This window comes from Cydia splendana, chromosome 7 (assembly GCF_910591565.1).
Source record: "Cydia splendana chromosome 7, ilCydSple1.2, whole genome shotgun sequence".
NCBI classification, from domain to species: Eukaryota; Metazoa; Arthropoda; class Insecta; order Lepidoptera; family Tortricidae; genus Cydia; species Cydia splendana.
Genome location: NC_085966.1, coordinates 4286981 through 4304111, shown reverse-complemented (window position 1 = coordinate 4304111; position 17131 = coordinate 4286981). Strand labels below are relative to the sequence as shown.

Here is a 17131-nt window from a genome sequence, read left to right as displayed (position 1 = left end):
CACGTAGAGGCCCCTTGGAGAGCTTTTATGTCATGTAGAACGCCTGCTGGAACCCGTTCACAGGTGCTACAATAGACACCCATGAACCGGTCTCAGCAGGCATTGGGACTATTGTAGAAAAAGAGAACAGTATACCGGTCTATGGATTGAAGTTTGGGTGGACTATGAGACTGGGTTATTACAAAGACGTACGGACACCTGCCATAACAATGTTCACACAAGTTATCGAGGCAGGTGGTGACTCGCCGCGCACTAGATGGGCCCCTGAAACTGCCGTCGCGAAGACGACCAGGAGCAACATCGGTGTGAGCGGCTCAGGGGTGTCGAGAGGTGTGCGCCGCTTTCTACCCAGTGGCTGTTAGCAGCCTACAATGTTATGTTAAGTGGAATTCACATTTCAAATATTTTATCATCTAATCAGTGATATTGAGTTGAAAAGATGTTATTATTATAAAAGTATTCGTCACATATTATAAAACATAGATTTGACTTTATTCCAGATTATTTACAAAATCAATATAATTTATAATTACTCAAAAAAAACAATTAAAAAAAAACAGCCTATATACGTCCCACTGCTGGGCACATGCCTCCTCTCACTCGCAGGAGGACTTGGGTTATAGTCCCCACGCTGGCCCAATGCGGATTGGGGACTTCACATACACCTTTGAATTTCTTCGCGGATGTATGCAGGTTTCCTCACGATGTTTTCCTTCACCGAAAAGCAAGTGGTAAATATCAAATGATATTTCGTACATAAGTTCCGAAAAACTCATTGGTACGAGCCAGGATTTGAACTAGGGCTCGCGGTCGTGTCCGGGTTTCGTGTACACGTGTTCGGTACCCGTTTCCGAACTACACGTACACGGTTTTCTGACCCGTTCTACACGTGTAGTCGTGCACACGTGTAATTAAGATCCGTGTATCCGGGTACCCGTGTACCCGTGTACACGGCGAAACGGACCTTAAATACACGCGGGCCTAACCCGTCCTTGGCGTGTAGCGGAGATTGTAGTAATGTATATATGGATGTTCAATGTGATTGATATGTGTTGTACCAATTTAATTTATTTTTCACCTCAGCAGCTCGAACAAGGGTACTTTGCTAACAGTGAGCAAAATGCGATTTTGTTAAAGGAAAATATAACATATTCCGTTCGTGGTAGTTTCAGTCAGATATGGGCAAAATTCATTTCATAATAATTTTTTCGAATGATCATTCGTGTTCAATTCATTCGCGAATTATTTATTCGGCGAATAAAATAGCCCACGAATAAATTATTTGCGAATAATATTGTCGAATAGTTAGCTTACAAAATAACTATTTAGCTGTTTTATATCCCAATAGTAAAAAGAAAATGTTTTCTATCGGTTTATCTGGTTGGTTGATTTGAGGTGTGGAAACTGGGAATACGCCTCATGTATTGGCGGTCACGTGGGGCGAGAACAACTGGAAATACACCAATAATGGGGGTATTCCCGTTTGTCCCCTTCGGGAACATGTGGGAAAAGACAAACAATCTTTCCCATTTGTCCCCACTTCATTGAAGCAGGAACAAATAGGAACACACCATTAACGGGTGTATTCTTATTGTTCCCCGATGGGAATAGGCGCTGCATATAAAACATTTCCATTTGTCCCTCATGTATGGCGTAGGTCACGTGGATAGGGGACAAATGGGATTACATCAATAATGCACCCATTATAACCAATAATGGGTGTATGCCCATTTGTCCCCGCGGGGAACATATAGGAAAAGAAGCCGCATATAAATATTTCCCATTTGTTCCCACCTTATTTTTGTAAGGACAAAAGGGAACACACCATTTTCGGATGTATTCCCATTTGTCCCCGCCGGGTACAGAAGTGATAGGATTTGCATATAAATATTTCCCATCTGTACCCTCCTTATTGGTGTGGGGACAAATGGGAACACACCATTTTCGGAAGAATTCCTATTTGTCCACGCCGCGAGAGACATTTGGGAAAAGACGCTGCATAGAAATCTTTTGTATCGGCATCAAATGGAAACACCAATATCGGGGACAAATGGGAACACCAAAACTCATATAAAACATTCCCATTTGTCCCCGCCTCGTGTATGGCGTAGGTCACGTGAATCGGGGACAAATGGGAATACACCAATAATGCACCCATCATTACCAATAATGGGTGAATTCCCATTTGTCTCCGCGGGGAACATATGTGAAGACCCTGCATAAAAATATTTTCCATTTTTCCCCACCTTATTGGGGTGGGGATAATTGGGAACACAATTTTCGGATGTATTCCCATTAGTCTACGTCGGGAACTGATGGAATAGGTGCTGCATATAAATCGTACCCATTTGTCTCCGCCTCGGGGACAAATGGGAACACCAATATCGGGGACAAATGGGAACACCAAAACTCATATACAACATGCACATTTGTGCCCGCCTCATGTATGGTGTAGGTCACGTGAATCGGGGACAAATGGGAATACACAAATAATGCACCCGTCATTACCAATAATGGTCGAATTCCCATTTGTCTCCGCGGGGAACATATGTGAAGACCCTGCATAAAAATATTTTCCATTTTTCCCCACCTTATTGGGGTGGGGATAATTGGGAACACAATTTTCGGATGTATTCCCATTTGTCTACGTCGGGAACTGATGGAATAGGTGCTGCATATAAATCGTACCCATTTGTCTCCGCCTCACGTATGGCGGCGGTCACGTAGGGCAGGAACAAATATGAATACACCAATAAAGAGTGTATTCCCATTTGTTCCCGCGAGAAACTTATGGGGAAAGACGCTGCATAGAAATCTTTTGAGGTGGGGACAAATGGCAACGCCAATATCGGGGACAAATGGGAACACCAAAATTCATATAAACATTCCCATTTGTCCCCGCCTCGTGCATGGCGTAGGTCACGTGAATTGGAGACAAATGGGAATACACCAATAATGCACCCATTATTGGTGTATTCCCATATTACTAATAATTACCAATAATGGGTGAATTCCCATTTATCTCCGCGGGGAACATATGGGTAGACCCTACATAATAATATTTTACACAAATATCGGATGTATTCTCACTTGTCCCGGCCGGGAACAAATGGGAATAGGCGCTGCATATAAACAATTCCCATTTGTCCCCACCATGGATGGCGACGGTCAGTTGGGGCCTTTCCCAAAATTTTCCTTGGCTCTAAAATACGCTGCAGTTGCATACCTGTTCAGATTTGCCATCTGAGTGTGTATTACAAAAATCCTTCGTGTAATTTATTCGAATAATTCATTTCTTATTCGAAATTCTAAACGAATGGTTTATTCGCGAATATTAATCTCACCATAATTATTTAGATTAAAAATGATTCGAATAATGCCCAACTCTGGTTTCAGTAAGCATAACTATCTACTTTTGTATTAAATAATCATTTAGGTTTACATAACACTTTAAACTCTCGCGTTTTGTACACATATTTAATTACACAAACGGGTCTACCGCGATATAATTTCATTTTTTTTACCTTTAATTCCGACGTTTCAGCTGAGTTGCACCAGCTGTGGTCACGGAAAGACTGACGTCCCAACAAATGGTAACATGGTGGTGGTGGTATTTAGGTTTACTTTAATTATCAAAAAACTACATCAATGAAGAAACTGAAATACCAACAATGAAGTCAACGGTTACTGAGATATTGTTAATTTTAATCTTATGATTATTGAAACAAATTGTACTTACCTACCTATTATTGACATTACAAATCAATCCAGTAAAACTGCAAAGTAGGTAATCGAATCTTCCTAACCTTCCACATATTCAATCGTATGTCTTCATAGCACGAATCTCCGCTACACGAGAGTGAAGGGTCGAACCGGCGGGTAAATAAGATCCGTTATTTCGTGTATCCGTGTACCCGTGTACACGGGTACCCGTGTAAACGTTTCCGAATCCGGGCGGGCTCGTGTAGTTCGGGTTCTTAAGCCCGGCGGGCTTAAGAACACGGGTACCCGTGTCAGCGTGTAACACGTGTATCGGGAGCTCTAATTTGAACCCGCGACCTCCGGATTGAAAGTCGGACGTCATATCCACTCGGCCACCACCGCTTTACTTAAATACTTAAAAGTACCTATTTCATAAATGAAACTGGTCATTTAATATTTAGTATCAAAATTATCATTCTATTAACTTTATAATTTCAGTCGGAATAGTCAGGCTAAGCTAACTCTGCACCGTGTTTGATAACACAGAGTGTGGAAGCGTTATCACAAACTATCAAACACGGTGTAAACTCAGCAAGGTAGCAACATAAAAATAATTCCGAATCAAAAACGCTTCCGCTTCCTCGTCCGCGATCGCTCAAGCATGGTAACTTCATCTCAAACGGTGAAAGAGAACCTTAACTTGTGAAAGGTGGAATCGATGATATAATATGAATCATCGCGTACCTACCGGAGCGTGTTGTTATATCATTTGGCCGAGATAATATAATTTGGGCCAGTTGGATGGTCTAATCTACTTACTCGTTCTAGCTAGTGTATCTTATAAATAAATATTATAGGAAATTATTACACAAATTGACTAAGTCCCACAGTAAGCTCAATAAGGCTTGTGTTGTGGGTACCGTAAATCGGGGTCAACAGAAATCGCGGGGTGAATAGAGAAATTTTTAATTTTTTTTTTAAAGTTGTTATATTTAAAAACGTACATCTCTAAATATAGATTTTTTGAAATGTGTAAATAGTAGACTATTTATTCTCTACACTGATACCAAAAGAACTTCATCAAACTGCCTAAAAGTTAAATTTTTGTGACTCTAAAGTAAGGTCTCGCCGAGGTAAGAAATGAAGCCTGTCTGAACTTTGTTCTAGCTTCACTAATTTTCTGTATAAACAAGCATTATTTTTGCAAAAAACTAATAACAAGCAATTCTACGTGATAAAGGGGTCAGTGGACACGCATATGGGGTCTTCTTCTTCTGGGGTGAATAGTTACGCCATAGGGGGTGATTAGATACAACAAAGGGGTGTAAAGACACGCCTTGGGGGTTAAAAGACACGGAAAGATAATTTTGTGTGAAATACCTGTTTAACAGATATATATACCATTTGCCAATAGAGTATCAACATAATAATGACCAAATTCGATGCCTATGATAACTAAAACTTAATATTTCTATTCACCCCTTTCTTGTGTCTATCGACCCCGTTTTAAGGATATGGAGAAAACAGGTAGTTTTCTTTGATTTTCTCTGAATTGGGTAGGTAAAAAATTATTTCACAAATCCAAAATTGAAGAACTAACCCCGACTCAAAATTGATATCAAAATTTTTACTTTCATCATTTGGGTTATTGGAGAAAATCGTCCTTGAAGTTGAAAATCGTATCTTTTCACCCCGTTTTACGGTACTTAGACAACGATATATATAATATATACATATTTATAAATACTTAAATATATAGAAAACACCCATGACTCAGGAACAAATATCTGTGTCCATCACACAAATAAATGCCCTTACCGGGATTCGAACCCAGGACCATCGGCTTCACAGGAAGGGCCACTACCCACTAGGCCAGACCGGTCGTCAATCTTATATTACGATTATAATAATTATGACGGCAAGTGGCAAAATATATCGTAACACCTTTGTTATTATAGAAATAAGGATGTGTTCCGATTTATTTGGCTACTTTGGCCGACTTGGCTGTCATTACGATGTATTTTTAATGCTGACTGTACCAGGTAGCGCCATCTATTATCACTCATTAAAACTTTATTAAGTAAAACAACCTCTAATCGTGAACTATCCTTTAATAAAATAGGGTATCATCTACACACATTTATATCAAATCAAATATCGTATTTTTTTGGTTTTTACACATAGAATACATAAATAGTGCTATTAATAACTATATTTATATCCTGAAGCAGTTAATCTCGGAAATTTTCAAGATTATTTAAGTACTTAGGTTAGGTTTAGGTACTTATTTCAGACTGGGTTAGGTATTATTATGAATAAGTGGTTAATTGTAGTTAAAATATTTAAAACAATGCCCAAATCATTCATTTCTTACTTACCTACATAATATATGCCTATACATTTCAAAAACATATTACAAAAATAAGCTGTTAGAGTTAGACCAAGAAAAGTCTGCAGCGATTTTGATAGCATACGCAGTGCAAAAGTTACGAGTATTTATACGTCTTAATTTCATAGAAGTTTGACGTTTAAAATAACACTTGCACTGCGTGTGATATCAAAGTCGTTGCAGACTTGTCTTGGTCTAACTCTACCAAATTAATTTTCAGGTATCTATTTATTCCAATAATCTATTTTTTAGGTATTCTAGGAGACGCATCGATACACCAAGTCATTCCTGTTCACTTTCGCAGACTAGGTATCTCTTTCATACACGCACACGACAGTGATTGATGGAATTTGAACGACGAGATGACAGACTTTTACTATCTTACGTCAATGACAGAACTGTGACTGGTCTACCTAAGAAATAAGGTCAGGTGTCACGTGGGGTAAATATAAAACACGGGTATAGACCGACCGCTTAAATGAGTCCTCGCCTGCGCGGTACGGGTGCGACGGGGTAGAACGACTAAGGGTGGCGGGGAAGGTGCGAGCGGCAGGCGTACGGCGCCCGCTACCCCGCTACCCTTAGTCGTCCTACCCCGTCGCCCCCGTACCGCGCAGGCGAGGACTCATTTAAGCGATCGGTCTATAAAATTAAGACTAAGTTTTTAATCCTCAAAAACTTATTCTATTCCATTTAAAAAGGAGCCGAGTGTATAGACTTCCTCTTAAATGGAATAGGAAAGATATAATATAAGTTTTTGAGGGTTAAAAACTTAGTCTTATTTTTACCCGTTTTTTATTTACCCCACCTAACCCTATTGCTAAACAAAAGCACGCGGCGTGAATTTAATATTAGGACTGAACAGTGAATTATAAAGATAAGATATTTAAAATAAGGTAGGTACTGATAAATTACAAAAGTATGCGTAATTCTGGTTGAAAATTATCTAAGGGCCACTTACGCGTTCCAGAGTTAGCTAACTAATTCGGAGTTAATCGTTTATACTTACAGTACAGTTTAACCCTGTTTAAACGGTTAACTCCGAGTTAGCAGGCTAAAATCCACGAACGCGCAAGTAAAAGGCCTAAGGAAACTAGATTTAAATTTCCCTTAATACCCAAATTTCAATATTTAGTTAAGTTTTCTATGAAATAACTTTATGACTGATTTGAACTGATTCTCCGAGACAGGGCGAGGTAGACTGAACGGAGTTCACGCCGGACTCGTCATACTCACGCCGCTGGAAGATGGGGGCACCAGCGAGGCTCAGCACATACACACCGGCCACACCCCCCTCGAACCACCCTCCTCCATCCTCCACACCGCCTTCAGCGCCATCAAAAATGTCTTCTCCTCAGTCACACCTTTCCAATCCCCTGAACCAGAAGCAGATACCTATCAACCCCCACCCCCACCAGCTCCCGCCTTCAAACCAATGACCTGGGGCGCCGTCAACTCCTACGGAGAACCGGCCATGGTCGAAGCGCACCCGGACTATGACCCTCGCAACCCATACCCGCCTTTCGATAAAGCCTCCAACAAAAAGGGTGGCGTACCTCGACCGGTCCCAGTCTTCCACAAAACAGGCTTGACTGATGAAAAAATACAAAAGATTAGTCATAATTTGAAAAAAATTGCTGCTTTTATGAATGACAACATTCAAAGATCCTCGGAAGAGCATCCGAAAATGACTCCAATGGATGTCTATAGGGACATGCTTGTCAAAGGCGAAATCAGTCTAATCCCAACTCCTGTAGTAACCGACAATGAAATAGGGGTTTTATCCGCTGACCTCCTCCCTTCTGAGTCCCCAACGACGACAACGACAACGACCACGACAACAACAACGACAACAACGACAGAGAAACCAAAGACATCGACAGAAAACCAGACGGATAGGAGAAAGAAGGATGTGAAGTATTTCCTACGAGGGAACAGAATAGTCGTAGTTTGATCGACTGACCGACAAGACTGACTGAGGTACGTCCGACTAACGACTATAACTGACCGACGTTGTTGATACTGGAAAATACACTATACGTATTAATGTAAGCAATATGGATAATTGTGGCTATGGGATAAGTGTGGCTGGCCTTCACATTGGAGCCTATTGCCATTTGCGAGTAGGTACATACATTTGTTACTTGCTATTTTCGTTTAGTGGCAAATGTATGAACTCGCAATCGCAATATTCGCAATGTATGAACTAATCAATGTGTAAACAGGTCTCATTGTGAATGCGAACCACACATGATTACATACTGCCACACTTAGCCGTTTTGCCCTTATCCACTTTCGTCCATGGTTATGTTTTCCTAAACCATATTGAGAGTATTACAGAATAGCGACGGTTCTTGACTTTTGTAGATCATCCGACTGACTTAACACACACATGCACATCACTAACACACTCTATTATATGTAGTTGTAGTTAGAAGTAGTTAGATACACATATTTAATACTATATATACTTTGTTTTAGATAATCTTAGTGTAAGTACCTATCTATTAATGACTTCTGGTATTTAGAAAATAGTGAATTTTGACAAAAATGTATGACTTCTGCTTTTTCTCTAAAATTACAAGTACCTAAATAGTCATAACAAATTTAAATGTACATACCTGTGGTAACATTTAAGGATGACTCACGCTTGAACGGTCCGGGTCTGGGCCGAGGCGTTCACTTCGTTTTCTTTAGAAAGTGTCGGAAGCCGGACCTTTCTAGGTGATTCACCCTTCAGTCAGAAAGGTGGGTTAAATAATGTCAACGTGAAATTTCATAAAATTCTAAAGACGTATTTACTCCATGGACGCAAATCGCCATGTTGACCTTAATGTAGGTACTGCATTATAATGTCCCTAATGAACTCTAACCTTCTTCTATCCCTAAAGGGAACCACAGATTAAGTACCAGTTTGCCGGACGATATCAGCCTGTCAGCCCTGTCAGTTAAACGCAAAAAGTAACAGTTGCGAGTTCCGACATCTCAACTGACAGGCTGCTATCTTCCGGCGAACTGGTAATCTGTGGGCGCCTTAACTTTTGATTTTTCTTCAATGCAATACTCCAAACTTACAATAATCCTATGCTTTTCAGATGTTCCTGAGCAAGGTGCGGTGTTAGGTGGCGAGGAGCTGCAACATTACTACTACCACCAGTAACATTGGTCGCCAGTGATAAATAGTTAATAGGGCCCTGCCGGTCTACGCAAGTCTGGGCATTTATCTTAAAATGTGCACTTTATGTGCCTTCGTACACACGAACTACACACTAAATACACACTTAAATAATATATTTAGTATGCTTAAGCACTGATCCTTACATACAACTTACAGATTTCGAGATAATAAGTTCATGTTTTGAACAGCCAAACTTAACAGAATGTAAAAATTGGAATAACGCTCAATAGGTGCTATAAAATAGTACACAACCTTGATACTTTGCTTGTAATATAAACGTAGGAGTTTACACAAAGTATGAACAAAAATATTAGGTACTGACCGAAATGTCTTCCTGACATAAATGAGCAAGTTGTGAAAGTTTCCAAAAACTTGGAAAACTTCTCAGAAATTTTCAAATAAATTCACACAGTTTCATTTTTTAAATTGAATTTTCGTTTTCCTTACAAAAATGTGAGAAGTTTCCTAAGTATTTCAATGGGGAAATTTCACAATTCTAGAAAGTTTCCGACGGCAGATGAATATTCAAGAGATTATACAGCTTGTCATAAGAATCTCGCACATCTCGATTGGACCACGCGAATAGATTTTGGTACATTAAAAAAAGCAGTAACTTGCGTAGACGTTTCAGAGGCTAACATTAGTTTATCCGCACCTGTTTAGAATCGTGTATTATTAAGTAAATAAGTCGCTATTTATCTAATATATAACTAAATTAATATTCGAACAAAATTATTACTCGTGTGTATGTGTTTGTATGTACGCAATGATTGATTTTTTTGAGTTGTATGATCAGAAATGGCTCAATACCAAAGTTATATAGTGTCATTGGTTTCCGAAATTTCAGAAATATGTAACTATTCTTTAACATTGGTAAAGCAAGATAGTGTTTGGGCAACAAAACGTGATATTGTTCAGGAAGACCAAATGTTTTTATGCCGAGTTTCCGTAGTAGCGGGGCATTCCAGAAAAGTGTCGGATACATGACACTATTTTTATTGGCATGATAAAGTAAACATTTTTAGCTTTAAATTCAACGGTATAAAATACTTACAGATTTGTGCAGGTTTTTATAGTTCGTTTTTTTATCAGTAGAAAAAGCGATCTTAACGTGTCTTTTAATTGAAAAACGCTGTTTAAAAATCAGTATCTATTACTTATGAAAGCAAAAGAATGTAAATCATCGTATATGATTCATAATTGTTAAATATTTGCCGGGACTTATTTTTCAAAAGTGTTTTTCAATAAAATGACACGTCAAGATTGTTTACCTTTTTTTAATGCCAAAAAAAAACAAATTAAGTATAGCGTAGCGTCCCGAATCCCCGAAGTTGATTCTTTTGTGAAATGCCCCAGCAGAGCTATCACATAGCCATTTAAGTAGGTACATATTTAGTGAGCAATTTGTTTTTGTTGTTTTAATGCAATGTATAATTTTGTTATAACGATAATTTAAATGATGTCGTTTTTACAGATAGGTACTAAGTAGTTACATATTTTATGCATACCAAAATATGTTTTTCCTATAATTATAATTAATGGCATGTCAAAGTATCAAAACACCTAAGTTCGTAGAGTTAACAACCCAAATTTAGATATCACGTTTCGATGACCAAACTCTAATTACAAGTATATTCATGCCGTTGCGGTGAAAATAAATTCCGAAGGTTGAAATTTGTAATTCAACTAAAATAATCGTTAGAGTTGTATAAAAACTCTATACAATTTTAAAATATTAAGAGATTTTATAACTATCGCCTATCCAAACTATTCTGTTCACTTTTTTCCCCTAAGGAAATAATGACACAAAATGAAATGGGTTTGTATTGTACAAATATTTTTCGAACAAAAACCTAAGTTAACACTTGTAGCCTTTTTATATCTGATTTAAAACATTATCCTAAGCTTATTTATTTAAACGCATAAATATTGTAAATAATCAGTGTAGTTAACATAGAACGAATTTACTAGCGAGGGTGTACATAACATAATGCTCAATTAATATTGTATTTATATCTTTATGTAGGTATTGAGTATTTGATAAATAAATATTAAGGGTATTGATCTGTGTTTTATTTTATTTTTAAATATTATTGTTTTTGTAATACATAATTATAATATTTTTTTAATAGCCTATGTTCTGTCCCACTGCTGATGCTGGGCTGGGTAAATCCAATCAAAATCAAATCGTAGCTACTGTTGAAGAAAGTATTTTTCACCACCTACTTTTAATTGCAAAGTTGAATTTTATTCACATGTGAGGCAAAGTAATCAAATGCAAATTTTGAGTTGTTTTCTTATGTTTGCTGGTAGAATTGACTTTTAAATGATGATTTTGGATGATAAATATTTAATAACATTCATTTGGATTTGGTTAGGTTTGATTTTGTTTGATATTTTACATTTGATATTTGCTTCGGGTTGGTGTGGTGAAAAATTTTGTGTTTCACTCGGGGGCAAATTTTGTTTAACCCTCGTGCTTTGAAACCCTCGCAACGCTCATGATTCCATTTTTTGAACCACGATATTATTAGCACGAGCGGTTAAACAACAACTTTGCCCCCTTGTAAAACAAATAACTATATTTCAACAATAATAATATTTGATTGATATTGACAACTTATCTGGCGTTAGTTAGGGACACTTTTATAGGCAAGGTCACTAGATCCTAGCTAAGAAATAAAGCCGATGGTCCGGTTTAAATATGAGCCACTGATATCTGATCCAATTGAACTTTGGCGTACTTCCTTCCATTTTTTTTACAATATCACAATAATACAAGTCATATTTTGCCCAAAGGCTCAGCTTAACGATACAGCGGGGAAATGCGGCCAGTGTCCTGGGGACTATGCCCCAGGTGACATTAGGTATCGTCGATTGATGAAGAACCTATGTAAACATTGTAAATATATATTATAACTTCCTTCCCTTATTTAATTGACAATGCTAATTAGGTATACTAACATGGAGCTGGTCTGATGAATTGAAGATGCAATCAGAAGTTAGCTAATGAATCTCTTTGGTGGAAAAATATAAGCACATCGAGTTTAGGCTCATTAGAAAGGGCTCAAAAAGTACTTCATAGACTTGCAAAGAATTGCAGAGGAGAGGAAGTACAGTCAGCAATAACCTCGTAAGACCCAGCATATAGTTTTCATATTTTTTATTTGAACCTTATTCTATAAGTAAGTAATTAAAAAGCAATGAAACAAAAGAAATTCTACTTTATTTGGTTCATGAAAGGTTCAAATTAGATTGCACGATTATGTACATTGTAATGTACATTTAGTCTCAGGAGGATAAAAGTGTGTATCAAATATTTTTACACAGCAGGTAATTTGTCTTAGTGTAGCAATGAAACGTGTTTCTACAACAATAGTATGTAAAAAAAAAAATAGCCACAACCGAATACAGAACCTCCTCCTTCTATGAAATTGAAGTCGGTTAAAAACCCGTTAAATCATTGGCATTCTTTTTAAAACGCGAAAATATTAGAGGCGATAACATTGCAACAACTATGAAAGACTAATTTTCTAAATACCAGCTAATGGAAAATTGTTGAGAATAAGCAGTGCCAGGTGAAAAAATATATGTGAGAAATAAAACAAAGTATTTATGACACACGTGTAAATGATAATAATTCTAAAGATAAGAATGAGTATTAGGTACCTAGTAAAATACAAAATAAAATTAATTATTCTTGTATTTATTTAAGATTTGAGATACTTTATCTGGGGGCACGGCCGTGCCCCCGCCAAGACGAGACAAAGGGCAAAAGGCAGTGCATATCTTTTCTCGGCACGTTTCGTCGTATTTTCGAACCCTCATAGTTTCGGCTTGGATAATGATAGAGAGCTGAAAATTTTTATTTACTATGTAGTTAGTGGACTTATCAAAAACACCAAGTTTTATTAGGCTACCTATTATACTTAAAATTTTATAGATACTTTAATTTCCACTGTGCGAACCATATGAAATTCGTGTCATAGAAAATACAGACTACTTCCTGAAGACCTAGAAGGCTGAAATTTGGCATGTAAAGATAGGTCTGTATGCTAACACATATGGTGATGAGAAATCTGTAACTTTCGCCCTGCAACCTCTTGAAATGGGGGTACCTAAAAATTGCTGTAAATCTGAAAACATTGGTTCCCGAAGTCCTAGAATCGTAAAATTTTGTGCGGTAGCAGTGATTGGAGTGCTAATAAAGAAACAACAATAAAAAAAACCAAAAAGTTTTCGAAGTGCAGATTTGAACCAGCTTCACGTAAACCAGCCAAGTAGCGCCCTCTATATTGACACTGTTTCTTGTCGTAAACTTTTCGAAACCTTACTTACCTACAACTTCAAACACAAGGGAGGTTCTGTGAGCTGAAGAACCTCGCGAACATAGCCTAAATAAGTGTAGCCTATTAGAAGTGTAGCCTATATTGATACTAAAATTGTTTTATCGAACCTGATTAGCAGTTAAAGGAGATCGTCGATTTTGTTCGGCACGTGGGCCCAGAACAAAGTTGAGCGTTTTGGATTGACCCACGAACGTCTTATTAATCGTCATAATCTCAAGATTACGAAAGTAAACACAGAATTACGAAAAAAACGGGAATGATGAGAAATCCTGCAGTGAAAACATGAATCTAGAAAGAAAAACTTTTGTACAGCTATGCGTATACCATTCATACTATTCCGTAAATAAAGTCCGGTTTTTTTTCAGAAAAAATTACAAGATCTGGCGTGTAAATATAACTGAAAATTTTTCTCATATAATATGAAGTAATATTTTGATCTCGTTTGTAGTTCATTACTTCCTAATAAAAGTGAACATATATTGTTAGTAGGGAATATTACGGGAATTCTGCGTAGGTGGCGCCACTACCACTATCTAGATCTGTCACAATCTGGGGGTCCACCGTGAAACAAGAGATTCGAAATTTCGTTATCTAACCACTCTATCACTCTTGCATATTCGAGCGATAAAGAGGCAGATAACTCAATTTCAATTTTCGCATATCCCGGTAGGCCCTTGTTAACAAACCGCCTTGATGCATTAATGTCATATTTTATTGTGTGTGAAAACTTGTCAAAAAACAGTTTAAGGTACAGTATGTATAAGTTACTCTATGATTTTACTAGAGGCGGTAGTGCTGCACTCTGGCGGCAGAACATTGCAGTAATATAACACTTTAAACTCTCGCGTTTTGTACACATATTATGCTGGTGCAACTCAGCTGAAACGTCGGAATTAAAGGTAAAAACAATGAAATTATATCGCGGTAGACCCGTTTGTGTAATTAAATATTGCAGTAATATCCCCTATTGACCATTTGTAATACTTCATTCAACAATAATAAGGTTTATTTCAGGTTGGCGTTGCTTGCAAATATGTGACAGATTGATAAAAGATGAATGCGTTTCGTTGTATAAAAGGAGTAATATATATTATCATTATTTTGTAAACATTTACATCTCTTAAATTTAAACCAAAATGCAAAGACAATTAAGTATTTTTTCTAAACTACGTATGTTAGATATTTTGATAGCCGTTTGTAATTTAAACGTAGATACAATAAAATTAATAATAAACGATACTGTGATATTTTTAAATAGTATCGAAACGCACGTATGTCAGTTATGAGGCTATAACAGACAGTGGCAGTTAGTGTCAAACTAGAATACAGACTTGTCTACCCACCTATTACCCACCATAAAGCTTAGTGCAAAGAGAATATATAGCTCCTTAGTGAAAAAACCTCACGGTTTGTGTGAATTTGAGGGTTATGTCAATGCTAATAAAGATGTTGACGACGCAAAGCTTTTGTTAATAAATGTATTGATTAACGGAAATAAATAATGTAATGTCTTTTTATTATGTATTTCTAATTCCCGTTTCATTTACACCCAAGATTATATATTTTTCCGTAATAAAATCCGTATATAATTACTGTAATAGTCTGTACCATATACGCGATGGTTTTTCCTACGGGCCCAAAATCGACGATCTCCTTTCTGCACTCGATGTAAGCATGTAAATAGCTAGAACACATGTCTCAAAAAAGAAAAAATGTCTAATGATATTGAAACCGCTACTTCTTTAGGCGCTGATCTACAATAACTTTATCATTTTGTGAATTTTCCAAAAACTGAATAGATACCAATTCAAAACACACAAGAACACAAAATACACAAAAATCGGTTGAGTAAGCTGAATCAGAGACCTTCGTTAACGCGGGTCATTAAAAAAATCCCTATTATGTTTATAATGCTTTAAAATTTCTAGAAACTTACAATTTATAATACATAAAATTCCTGACTTATAATTTATATAGGCCCTACAGAGATGGCGCTAGCAATAGGTAGGTACGTAACTTTTATAAAAACCAAAATGTTAAAATGTTTTAAAATTATGCCTGTGTTTATATGACCTTTTATTATCATAGTTTCTATAAACGAATATGTAATTTTTAGCCTATTTCTAGCTGGTATATCAACTCTTACAAAAATGAATGAAATCCCACCAAAAACATTTCATGTAAAGTGTTGCCAAGACTAGGCGCATAAAGCTTTTACACTAAAAAGATATCAGATCCCGTAGTAGGTACCAATACTTTTACTCTGTCAGTCCTAACTTTATAAGCTCTAACTGTATAAAGCCAACATCTTGGTCAAACAGTACGGCTTGGCCGTTTCGTTGCAGTCACATAAACACTCCCTCGGTGGACTTGTTGTGCAAAGTAGTAACACAGGTCTTTCAAATTCTGAAAGTGTCATAACGGGATTGTCCATATGACAGCAACGAAACGGCCAAGCCGTACTGTTTGACCAAGATGTTGGCTTTATACAGTTAGAGCTTATAAAGTTAGGACTGACAGAGTAAAAGTCTTGGTACCTACTACGGGATCTGATATATTTTTAGTGTAAAAGCTTTATGCGCCTAGTCTTGGCAACACTTTACATGAAATGTTTTTGGTGGGATCTGTTATTCCTGGCACGATTGATTAAGTAAGTCCGTAAGATAGTCACATGCACAGCAATGTTTATAAGGGAACTAAAAATCCACGATTCTTTCTGAAGTAAAATTTATAAACTCGGTTATAGATAATTCCATGACCATCTGCGCATCCTGGGTGCGCTGGGTGGGTGGGAGAGCGGTGGTAGCCGAGTGGATATGACGTCCGACTTTCAATCCGGAGGTCGCGGGTTCAAATCCTGGCTCGTACCAATGAGTTTTTCGGAACTTATGTACGAAATATCATTTGGTATTTACCACTAGCTTTTCGGTGAAGGAAACATCGTGAGGAAACCTGCATACATCTGCGAAGAAATTCAAAGGTGTATGTGAAGTCCCCAATCCGCATTGGGCTAGCGTGGGGACTATAGCCCAAGCCCTCTCGCGCATGAGAGGAGGCCTGTGCCCAGCAGTGGGACGTATATAGGCTGAAATGATGATGATGATGATGAGCATCCTGGGTGCAACATCGTTAAGTGGTTAAGAGCGGTAGGTAAGTAATGAACCCTCGTGGTCGCGCGCTGTCGCTCTGTTGGTGGGTTGAGGAACGGCAGGTAAGTACCCATCCCATACACAAAAAGGGGCCAAGTGCGAGTCGGACTCGCACATGAAGGGTTCCGTAGCAGCAAGTAACATAATAAAATTGCGGTTTACGATTTATAACGTATTAAAAAAATCACAGATTTCGTGCCTCACACGACTATCGAGCACATTGGAAATGAATCTACGGAATTCGAAAAAATATTGTCGCTGAGCGACGAGAAAGTCTGGATAAGGGAAAAGTTACAAAATAAAACTACAACGTTGAATGATAATTATTTTATTCTTAGATTTACACAAGTATCCTGGACATAAC

General features: G+C 37.6%; 1 protein-coding gene across 3 annotated transcripts in view; it reads left to right on the top strand.

The window, feature by feature from the left end:
* LOC134791996 (uncharacterized) overlaps positions 1-9427 on the top strand; it is a 40357-nt gene extending 30930 nt beyond the window's left edge. The window contains exons 6-7 of one of the 3 annotated variants that reach the window (XM_063763106.1): positions 7282-8071; positions 9187-9427. In XM_063763106.1, the coding sequence (XP_063619176.1) occupies positions 7282-8045 (764 nt within the window). In that variant the 3' untranslated portion in view covers positions 8046-8071; positions 9187-9427. Of the gene's footprint in view, positions 1-6343; positions 6401-7281; positions 8072-9186 lie in introns of all 3 variants that reach the window. The other 2 variants (XM_063763107.1, XM_063763108.1) reach the window with 2 other exon arrangements.
* The last annotated feature ends 7704 nt before the right edge of the window (positions 9428-17131 follow it).